Below are 12,182 nucleotides of genomic sequence, written 5' to 3' on the forward strand. Positions count from 1 at the left end.
GTGCTGAATTGATACCTGGTCAGGAAGCTGCCATCACCACGTGAAAACAACAGGCCTGGTTGCAGGCTCTGGATTTTAGTGAGACTCTTATCATCTTTACAGGGAACAAGTGCTCATCTGCACATTCCTTCAACACCACATAGGCCCCTCTTCCCTTCTGGTCTGTTTTTGAGTACTATAAGCCCAAGAGTTGCATATCTGTTACATTTAATGCATGCTGGGACCTGTCTGCAGCTCCCGTAGACACAAGCTCACTCACTCTCAAAGCGCCAAAGACAGCAACAATAAATGCCACCTTAAATAAAATGGCCGGCCTCCCACAGCTGCAGTCCCAGGCTGAACTTTTGGAAACTCCAACAGGGTGGGTAACCTGTCGTCAGTCTAGCACCCATCCCTCCAGGACCACCCTTCTAACAGTTTCCTTGCTATGAAATGCCTGCATGGGTCTGGGAAACTCGCCCACCTACTCCAGAAGGATAGGCCCACTAGCTGGCCAGAGATAGTGAAGGGAGCCTACCTGTGGAGGGTCAAAGGCACCACTTGTTGTGACCCTTGATGTGTGGGTATAGGCCACCCACAATGAAGCCCTAAATTTCGCTAATTCTAAACAGCTGGCCTTATAGGTCCTCAGGGCAACCAAGTTTTCAACTAGTCCTACTGCTGTCGTGAGCCAAGATCCCAAAGTTGTTGGGGCATTGGCTGCAAGTCCCTGCTGGCCAGCTGGGTTTGTTCCTGTGTAACCCTTCTGCCAGGCTGAGTTGACAGCAGCAAGGGCCGGGTTCAGTATATAGGGGTTCCCTTTCAACAATACAATACAAAACTGGCTCGAGCCCCCACCCAATGACCTGGGAAAATTACACACACTCCCCTGGGCGCCTCAAAGAGGCAATACTTCCCCTCTCGCAAGCACAGAGTCTCAGTGTAGCAAAAATCTTTAATAACATGAGGTAAACAACTCAGCATTAAATTGGGAAAACACCACAACTAGGGTTCATAAACACAAAACCATGAACCAGAAGACCCCAAGCAGATGGGGCCGTGTCCTTCTCCTTTTGGTTCTTGAATCCAGCAACCCAAAAGTCACCCCTCCCACAGTTTCTGTCCTTGGTCAGTGCAACCCCCCCAGAGTTCAGAAGTTCATCTGCAGAGTTTACCTCCCAACCTGGGTGGAAGGGGGGGGGGCAGGTATGGGGAGGACCTTACATGCTCCACTGCTCGTCTTGGTGCCCGATTGCCATGCCTCTCCATGGGGTTCTGCTGCAGTCTTCACCCTGGGCCGCTCCTTTCTGCTAGCCACTCCTCCCCACTAGCCGTCCCACTAGCCGCTCCTCTCCGCCAGCCAGCCTACTAGCTGCTCACCACTATGTCTTTAGCCCCCCACATACACACTTAACACAGCTCTCAGTGATTTCAGCTCTTAGTAACTTCAGCTCTTTAGTGATTTCAGCTGTTAGTAGGGAAGCCTCAGTGCTGGTGCACTACTAGCCCAAAGTAGGTCTAATGCTTAGACCTAGGTATCAGCAATTTTAGCTTTGCAGCATATATCAAGACTCCTAATGGAGTCAAAAATTAGCTATGTTATTACACCATGGAGAGGGAAGGAATCAAAGTGCTGTTTGGGGTCCTCAGAAGGGACCTATGCTACCACATACAAACATCTGTCCCCCACCTTTTTCCATTCAGAGGGTTTTGGAACCCATGTCCCTTGCCTCGCAAGTGCTACTTAGTTGAGGGCGAGTCCCTCCATCATCAAATGCCAAGTACAGTTCTACTGTTCTTGATTCGCATAATGAGGATAACAACACTTTATTACTCCTGCCCCAATAACAAAGAGACTGGGGATCCCACAGCAGCCAAAGTGACCATTTGGGCAAGCAGTCTCATCATGCTAGGCAGGGTGGGTGTGCCCATGTAAACAAGATCAGCCCCTGAAGTCCTTTTCCACAGCTCCCCACCAGATGTCAGGGTAGAGCCCATTCTGACTCTGCTTACATCTGCAATTGGTCGTCCTGAAAGCAAGAGAGCATCGGTAACACCATTATCCACTTCTGGGACATTTACTGCATGATAAAGGATGTTAAACCACCAATAGTGTGAAACAAAGGCCATCACCAGCCTCATTTATTGTCTTATATGACAGGGATAAATCATGCATGAAAATAGTGCAGCAAAGTCGTTAAATGGGCTACTAATGCAATAAAAATAAAGTATTCAAAAGTTTAACAAATGGGGGGGGCGCGCCAAAGACGCTCTTCACCTAGGGTGCCATTTGGTTTAGGGCTAGCCCTGGACACAGTTCCAGGGCTACCCTCTTTTGGGTCCCTCATGTGGTTTCTGGGGGAGTCGTAATGGAATCCCTCCTGTAGCAGGCAGAGCCCCCATGCCAAGGGAGGCAGACGTACAACCTCTGCAGTGGGATAGACCCTCTGCCCCTGGGGAAAGGGGCTCCAGAATTTACCCAGAATTACCAGCCTTCCTCTGCAACTTGAGGACTGCTGTTGTTGCTGCTGGAAGCAGATGAGTAACCCTTTCTCTGCTGGAATGGAGCCGAAAGAGGTTCCACATAGTCCCTGCGCTGGTCTAAATCCTGAGATCTGGGGAATGCTGGTCAATTAGCATCCCTCTCCCCCAGCTGGCTAAATGGGTGACAGAGGCTCCTGGGGGAGGAGCTACCTATTGTCCTCTAGCAAATGTCCCCCTTTCATCACTGACCCCATCAAGTTCCCTCACCCATTGATGCAGATGAGTAGCATTTTCATGATAAACAAGGGATGACTATTAATTATGCAGTTTTATTATAAAATTAGATTTGTTCCTTCCCTCAGCAGATAATGCTACCATATGTTAACTTTCTAGTGTTACATCTTGGTGCTCTGGGCAGCTCTGATAGTTGAGGGATGGGAAGTTTTCAAGAAAATAAGTTAAAATTTTTGAGCAAGACCTCAATTCACTACTATGAAAAATGCAGAGCGATGGGAACAATCATATAACATGATAGCAAAGAGAAAATGAAAAACAGCCTTTTCACAAGAAAACTTCCCTCCGTCTCCCCACAAAACCCAGTTGTCTTACATAGTATAAATTACTTTCTTACTGATGGATCTCCACAATTAATTTGTGCGTTTAACAAAAATAATTATTCAATTTGTCTGTAATATGCCCTTCACCGGGATATGTGAGTGCAATATGCTGCCCTCAATCTGCATACTGAACTCTTATCAGTGACACCGAGGCTTCCACACTAAACTCAAGAGTAGTATGCAATCTATTTCTTTACAAATAGAATACTTGTAATTTGGTGCAGCATAACCCTTTCCAGACACTTTTAGGCTGACTTTGTGGTGGGTCAGAAATCCTTATTTTAAAACAGCTGATCTAGTGTAATGCATTTGTAACACCTGCTAAATGGGCAGAATTAAACTCATTTTATAGGAAGACTGATACTGCATTTAAAGATGTCTGTCAAATACAGAATAGGAGCACAGCGTATCTGTCATGATGACAGCCTAGCATCTGTGAAATTATGACCTTGCTCTTCCTCTTCAATGAACACTTGATGGCAGATCAATAACCACTTTGGGGACTAATTAAAGTCACTGCAGTGACAGATACTCTGACAGTATGGCCTATCAATTCAACAGTTTGTCAGGAAATTGAGAGGAGCATTGTACATTTCACCAGGATATTTGTTCCAAATAATAGATTGAGGACCCAGTTCAGAACTCTTTGTACAAGAAAATCTCTCATTGACTTCTGTAACTAAATTGGACCCTAAGAATTGCCACTGAAATATCTAAGTATTGATGAGCAAGATGGATATGTATTACTGATTATTTTTTAAATTTTGTTTTTAATTTTAAAATGTTGCTGTTAGGGAGGAAATGCATCATAAATCTTATTGATCTTGTCTTTACATTATCTTTGAATTTTCCAAATATATTGTAGATTTGCACAAAAAGAGTAAAACATCTATATATTTTTGAAATTGCTATTTCTTTAATAATATTTAGAAGTGAAGATGTTTGTTTATGTTATAGGGAGGGCTTTTACTAAATAAACAAAACAATAAGAAAATACATTGTAGGATAATTTAATCATTCCAGTAGAGAGACAAATTCTGATGGACAGCTTTAAAACTAATGGTTGTACTGAGAATTTGTAATTCATTTAAAGAGACATTGACTGGCAGTTTAGTTGCAAAATGTAGGGTGTTTTTACATTTTCATAACTTTTTTAAAAAAAAATAAACATTAGCTTTTTGTTCGGATTTCAATATTCATATGAGTATTTGCAAAATAAGCATTGCAACATTGCACTTCTGCATGAGAGCCAGAAAGTGAAACAGACTACCAAAAAATGAAACTAACTAGTCTGTTTGCTGAATTTAGAGTCCATTCCATAAGCTTTCAGTTAAGCAGAAGCCTTGGGCAAGGCAGGTTTTTACCCATCTCTTCTATTATTTGATATCATTTTAGATCCTCTAGTGCAAAGAGAGAGAGAACATCCCACAAAACATGGTAGAAAATTAAGAAAAAGAGCAAACTGTGCAACTTCACATCAACACCAAAAATGTTTGGGCCCAATCACCCCTCTAATCTTTTTCATTTTGTGCAAATATCTGCCTGCTGCCTCTGCAATTAAAGTGTTGCTGCTATTACTGATAAACACCCACTGGCAGAACCTGGGGAGGACTGTGCTTGTGAGCTCTCCAGAGATTTGCCTGAGAATGATGTAATAATACTGCATGAGCTAGGAAGTGCCATCAACAAAACACACTATGCACAAGCCAAATGCACAAAGTAAGGGCTGGTCTATATGCACTTTGTGCACTGATTTAACGACATCTGTTCGAAACTGACATAGTTAAAGTGGTATAACCTTCCAGTGAGGATGCAGACACATGAGATATATGTTAATGTCAGTACTGATATAACTGCATCTGCACTAGGGCTGCACCAATTTAACTGTATTACTTTCTAAACCAATACGGTTGTCTCGGTGCAAACACTGTATATAGACCAGCCCTTGGTATACTGCAAAAACAGACAAACGCAAGTCTCTTTCAATTCTAGTAATCAAATGTTTTACTTATAACAATAGCAGATTCACATTTCCATCTGAAAACATTGTATTTCAAATGGACTCTCTATTCCTCAGGAGACAGAGTCAAGGCCAGGCTGCAGGACAGGGTGGAGTTGACAAAGATTTGCTTTTGAAGTAGTGTCTATTGGGATGCTGTGGATTCTGTAATCCTTATGTGTAAGGAGAGGTTGAGATGAAGGAGGAGCTCTCTCCACGGATATGAGGCTTGAGGGAATGGCACTCTAGCCTGGGCTTATTGGAGTCCTCCGAGAGAGCTAGTTCCTAGCAATAGTGGCTCCTGTACTCCCTTAGTGCAGCTAGCTGGAATGTCACAGCTTCTGTTTCATGTGTAAACAGTTGGTGGGGAGTGTGAGAGAGTTATATCTCATCCACTAGACTACAGGGGCGCTCTGGAAAATTGCTTCACATCTGAGTGCCTAGTTTGTTTGTAAAACAGCACTACTCAAGCTTAGCCACTTTTGTCAAGCAACTTGAGGTCTGCAGCTGAAAAAGTGCTAAGTGTCATTATGCCCTTTTTACTGGCAAAAATAACGGAGACAGAAAAACTAAGTGACTTTCCTGTTTGGCCCGGATGGTGCTCTAAGCTAAAAGAACATGGTTTTCATTCTGGGGCTGGCAAGCTTTTGCTGAAAAAAAAAAATCTTGTAAGCCTTCTATATAAAAAAAAGTATCTTCTAAAGGCCACAACCCATATTTTTAATTTCCTTTTCATGTCATCTTTAATGGAATCTCATCACTTGCTGTTCTTTTGTGTTTATTTTACAAAACAAAATTGAAAAATTATGATCTGTTGTATTTTATCAGTTCTTTTATTTCATATATATATATATATATATATAATATGAATCCCTATGCATAGATTATTTCTTGCTGTTAGTAAGAATGCCAAATATAATAGGTAAAACATAACATTCAGTTATATTTAAGCAATGTACGATTGGGACTCAATAGGCCCGCGTGGTGTTTCCAACTCAGCCTCTGCCCTGCTGTATCTCTGCTTCCTCTTCCAAACCTTTGTCTGTCTTGTCTGTTTAGATTGTAGGGTCTTTGGGGCAGGGAGTATCTTTTACTATGCATATGTATAGTGCATAGGGCAGTGCCATGCTGTTCTGAGTGCATCCTGCTGTAATATAATAATATGTATTCCCTATATTAGGTATTTTGGCATAGAAACTAATCCTATGTTTGCAAAGGTATTCAAAAAGCAACTCATTTTGAAATGCTGTACAATTTTTTCTATGTTCATTAAGGAAGGAAGTGAACAGTCTGCTGTTTTATTTTCAATATAGATCACATTTTAGTTCTATCAACAGCTTAAGTGCTAAATAATTTAGTACTTACATACATTATGCACAATTAGAGTTCTCCAAAAGCTTTTGGGGTTTTTTGCACAAAACTTTAAAAATACATCTGTTCTACATTCACCTGAAATAGCACACAGCAGGCTGCTGAGAATCTGTGCTAAGCCATGTTTCAGCTGTCAGATGAGACTAATTCACCATTGAACCTATTCAGCTGGGAGTCATCCTCAGTGTCTGCCAGCCTCTGGAAGCTTCTTAGGCCTTGCTGACTATTCAGCTACAGAAGCTGCTTCTATTCCAAGGGGGTATTTCAGGGTAACTCCCCAAGGGAGTCTGTTTCTTCAGCGCATCCCACCTACTGAAGCAGGAACAGCCAATTTACTTCCTGCTGGCGGACTCATCTGAGGAGAAGATCCTCTTCATGGCCTGGCCCAAAGGTGATATCTGCCGGAAGAAGAGAGGAAGTTATCAGCTTGAGGATTCTGTGTTTTGTTCTTTCCCCAAAACCAATATAGAAACCAAAAAAACAGACAGGTGCATGCCCACTCTACTTTGGGGTGGTGGGTTTACTCCATTGCCAAAAGGTTTGTTGTGAGGTGTATGTTACTTGCTTTTTTCTCCAGGATAGAGGTAAGGGGGAAAGTCAAACCTGCTTAAACTAGGACTAATTTTCCATCACTTTTCTCCTTATCCAGAGTGGTTAGAACAGTGCTTTGGAGATGCAAAGTGCAGTATAAATAGCAAACAGAACAATAGCAATTCTAATGTCATGTACAGTCAACCTTGAAAGTAAGTCACATGAGCAAGGCATGCATGTCTGCTGCTAACTCTTGAGATTAAATTAAACGGAGCAGGAAGGAAAAATACAATCTAAACGCTGTTAGCAAAGATATTTATTCAAGACTTCATAAGATGGTGTTTTTATTCAGGGGTCCTGTGATTTATTTTTTTTATGAGAAGCTTTTTTATATCCATTGCCCCTTAACTCTTCTTTGACTGTCTCTTCCACAGGTCATGAAAACATACCATATGTATCATGCAGAGAGCATCAGTGCAGAAAGCAAGCTGAAGGAAGCAGAGAAGCAAGAAGAAAAACAGATTGGGAGGTCAGGAGACCCTGTCTTTCATATTCGACTAGAGGAGAGGCACCAGAGGAGGAGTTCTGTGAAGAAGATTGAGAAAATGAAGGAAAAAGTAAAAAGCTTTTAATGAAACCCTAGTTATCCTGCTTAATTTGAAGTAAATTCAGTTCTGCAATTCCTTTGAAGCTGTATCTTAGATGTATATGTTTCTATAGAATGGTTTGAGAGAGATTGTCCATTAAGGAAATATGTGGCATATGATGAGATTAATATAATCTGTGATAAACTAGAAGTAGCTAGTTAGATATATTAATGTTATAAACTAGTAGTAGCTTACAGAGAACTTGCAATTCAGAGATAGTGAGTGTTTTTACTCCCAGTAATTTCCTCATTACGTGGCTTGTTCATAAATTACATTTTCTATTGATGGGGTTTTAAAATTGTGTTTCTGTTAAATGCATAGCAAAAATTGAAGTTTCTTTCTAGTTGATAGTAACAATTAATGCACACTTATCTATTTTGCTGCATGATAAAGTTGAGGTATTCAAACTTTCTCACTATATTAATACACAATTTCTTTCTCAGCGTCAAGCAAAATACTCTGAAAACAAGCTGAAATCTATTAAAGCCCGAAATGAGTACCTACTAACCCTTGAAGCAACCAACGCTTCTGTTTTCAAGTATTATATTCATGACCTTTCAGATTTAATTGATGTAAGTACTTGATGTTTATACTTATATTCTGTTAGGGAATAATATGTAGGGTTTTTTTCTGCTTTTCATCTTCCAAGAGGAAGTATACAATGTTTACATTTGTCACTGATCATATAGTATATTGATCACTAATATTTCATAATGTAACCAATAGGTTTTCCTTTTAGTTTTATATTTTACAAAAACAAATGCCGGTAGGAAGGTGAGTTCATGTCTTTAAAATTTAGTGGGCAAAATTTTTTCCCTTGGTGACTGGAGAAAACATGGCAACAATAGCACTAAACACAGAAATGGTTGGACATTTCCATCTTCTGGGGGAAATGTTTCTGGAACAAGAATGAAGAATTTTAATGCTGCAAGTTAAAGACTTTAAACTGTGGTTTTACTCTGTAAAGTGACCGTATAAAAATGGTACCTTACTCAAAAACCCCTGTTCTTTATGTGTACTCAGAATCACTTATGTTAATTTTAATGGCAAAAAATACATTTTTACTGATTTTTAGTCCTGTTAGCACTGCATAGCCAACAGAGTTACAACTGAGTGTACTGGATCAACTCCACCTTGTGCATCAACACAAATGTTTGATGAGTTTCAATGAGCTACATCTATGCAAAGTCATTGAAGGCAGTGGGGTTACATGGGTGTAACTTATATCAGAATTTGGCCTGCAGAATCTGTATGCAAGTGATGGAAGGAACCCAGCTTGATTCTGAGCCCAGGATGAGGTTGTAGGCCTGGCATTTTAAAAAAAAAAATGTAAACTTATTGTATTAGATACAGAAAACTTTGAGATAGGAAACATCGGATCACCATATATATTATATATAAAATCACTTTTCAGAGTAGAACTACACTTTAAATGGCATATATATGTCATGCACTGATGTCAAGATGTTCTATACTATAGGACAAGCTTGCTAGACTCTTTTATAGCATGGGTTTATTGCAGACCTTGAAAAATGTACATGACACTGACTAGCCAAGGTGAAAAATACCCACTGCAATTTAATGGACTAGAATAGCTGTGTAGTATTGTGTTTAATTATAATATTATGAATCAACTTCCTTTTAATATATACATTTTAAAATGTAACTTACATAATCGCTCTTGCTTTTGTTAATATTTATTTTCCTTCTGCCTTCAAATACCTTTTTTCCTTTCTTTTTTCTAAGACATGGCATATCTTTTCTTGCTGTGTTTTCAATATCAGTTATTTCCTCTTTTTCAGTATCCTCTTCTCTTCCTCTCTTTTACTCTGTTGCATGCTCTCTCTCTCTCTCTTCCCCTTTGTTTTGTCTGCCATTTCTCCCAAAAATCTCTCACCCTCAGCACCCATATTTGTCTTTTCTGTCATTTTCCCACCCACATCCACTCACCCCAATTCACCTCCACTCACCCCAATTCACCTCCGTAGCATTGAAAAATTTACCCGACTCCTAAAAGTCAGAGGATTATGCCAGAGGACTAATCTAAGATTAGAGGCTCCTCTATACAGGGGCAACACTTTAAGTGAGAAATCAAGCTCTCCCAGACTCTTAGATTGCTGTCCCTGGACCCTGTTGGGGGGCTCCATTTTTGTAGCCCCTAGCTTAGGGGTAGGCAACCTATGGCATGCATGCTGAAAGCGGTATGCGAGCTGATTTTCAGTGGCACTCACACTGCCTGGGTCCTGGCCGCCGGTCCTCGGGGGGTTCTGCATTTTAATTTAATTTTAAATGAAGCTTCTTAAACATTTTAAAAACCTTATTTACTTTACATTCAACAATAGTTTAGTTATATATTATAGACTAATAGAAAGAGACCATCTAAAACTGTTAAAATGTATTACTGGCATGCAAAACCTTAAATTAGAGTGAATAAATGAAGCACACCACTTCCGAAAGGTTGCTGACCCCTGCTCTAGCTAGTAGGCGTCTGACAAAGGTACACCCCGTTTATCTGCTGGAAGGAAGGAAAGAGGATATTTTCTCTGTTTTTCTACCACCACCACTACAGAGCCTCCTCTGCAAGGGTGTTGGTGATGTCTCTGCTAATCATCCCCTTGTCTGGCCTCTGTTTTTGAGTTGTCCTCCCCAGAGAATAGCTCCAGTGCCTGTTTCCAGTTTTGGAAAGAACTTTCTCAAGCTGCAGATTGGAAAATTGACCTGATTCTGTCAATTTCACTGATGTCCACAGAGTTTTCAATAGCAGGAGTGAAAACTGACCAGACCAAACAGTTTTCACTGACCTGGAGGAAAGATACTACCAGAAGCACTGAAGCTGTTTGTCTACGGACTTACAAAGGCAACATCACATTGGCTAACATTTGAGGTTCATGTTTCAGAAGCTATTGGCACAATCATAAAGACTGGATTTTTTAATGTAAGAAAACTTAAAATCAACAGAATTTAGTGGCACTTGCATGGGAAAGTTACCTATTCATAACGGATGAGTAGCTTTTCAAGCCATGGATTAATATGTGCCATAACAATTTTAAATAGGCAAAATTGTTTTAAATATGACCATTCCTTAAAGAATTTAAATGAAGGATTTGATTTTGGACGCCATCTATACCATTGCTTTATGGGACTCAACTATAATTATTTGTCACTGGAAATTGATTCAGAGCCATATTCAGAAGTTGTTTAAACATGAATGTCTGAAAGACACTTCATATAATCAGAATATTGTCTATATAAGAAGTCAGTATAGATTTTTTTTTAAGTGTTTACTATTTCACAAAGGAAACGGTGTTTTGTAAATGGAAAAGTTCTCTCAAAGCTTTTGATTCATAATCACAATATGAAACATGCTTCCCACTGCCCACATGTTGTGGTGAATTTAAGAAATCTCATGCTGTAAAAATATTAATGCAATGTTACAGTCCTGACTTAAATTTACAAAAGTGAGGAAATTCAGAGTTATAGTTGCTTCTTCGCTCTCTGTCTTCTCTACCTTGTCATCACCTGCCCTCCCTCCCATGCACCCTTGCATGTACACATTATGAAGTCAATTCTCCACTGCATCTAAGTGCTGATCATACAGGAGGGATTGGGGGTGGGATGGAGCAGGCTTCCCACCTCCTTGCTGCCCTGGGCCTCTCGTGGTCCATCTGGGATCACACCCTCTCGCTGGGACTAACCCAGACCCTCCGCATCGGGCCTGGGCACATCCACTGCATGTGGCCTCGCTGCCCCCAGGCCCAACACATCGGCAGCCACCTGGGTTCCTTCACCCAGCGGACTGTCCTAGGGACTCACCCCTGTCCCTTCCCTGGGTGAGGCGCCCTGCCCCCAATCCCAGTAGGGACAGTCCCATCTTACATGTCCATTCCACCCTCAGGTGTAGCAAGTCTGGCGCTCTGCCACAGGCCTCCTGGCCCTGGCACTCAGCTTCTCATACCCTTCTCCCCATTTCTTCTGAAACTCCTGACGGAGGAGTTGTAACAGGGCCTGCTGTTCCTCCACCAGCTGGCCCAACTGTTCAGGCCCATCTCTCTCCACAGCTAGAGAGAGACTCTCTGAGCTTCTGGGCCACAGCCTTTTATAGGGCCAGCTGTGGCCTGACTGGGGCGTGGCCCCAACTGTGGCTGCCTTCTCCATCAGCCTAGCCTTCTGGCTCCCTGGGGTAGCCCTTTCCCAGGGATGTTTTAACCCTTTCAGGGCCGGAGCAAGTGACCACCCCATTACAGTATTCAATACATAATACTGAGTAGCAACCCATGCCACTGGATACATATATCTTGCAGTGATGACTTAGCTATGTGCAGGTGTACAATGAACTATTTTGTATATGATTGTAGTAAATTGTCTAATTATGCAAATAAATTAATACAGAAGAGGTATTCTGTCAGGCTGCCCTATCTTAATGAACGCATGTTATAGGATGTGTTTAAATATTGTGTGTGTACACGTACACATTTCTGTATTTGAAAAGATCTACAAAGTAAATAATTTCTTTTGGGAGTATTGCAACAGAATGAACAGGGTTAAAATTTTCAA

General features: G+C 41.0%; 1 protein-coding gene across 2 annotated transcripts in view; it reads left to right on the forward strand.

Moving 5' to 3' along the window:
- The window catches only part of SRGAP1 (SLIT-ROBO Rho GTPase activating protein 1), a 245,843-nt gene that overhangs the window by 157,467 nt on the left and 76,194 nt on the right, over positions 1-12,182 (forward strand). For both annotated transcript variants that reach the window (XM_054025469.1, XM_054025478.1), the window contains exons 5-6: positions 7,416-7,598; positions 8,072-8,200. In XM_054025469.1, coding sequence (XP_053881444.1) covers positions 7,416-7,598; positions 8,072-8,200 — 312 coding nt within the window. The remainder of the gene's footprint in view (positions 1-7,415; positions 7,599-8,071; positions 8,201-12,182) is intronic.

Source organism: Malaclemys terrapin, chromosome 1 (genome assembly GCF_027887155.1).
Source record: "Malaclemys terrapin pileata isolate rMalTer1 chromosome 1, rMalTer1.hap1, whole genome shotgun sequence".
Taxonomy (NCBI): domain Eukaryota; kingdom Metazoa; phylum Chordata; order Testudines; family Emydidae; genus Malaclemys; species Malaclemys terrapin.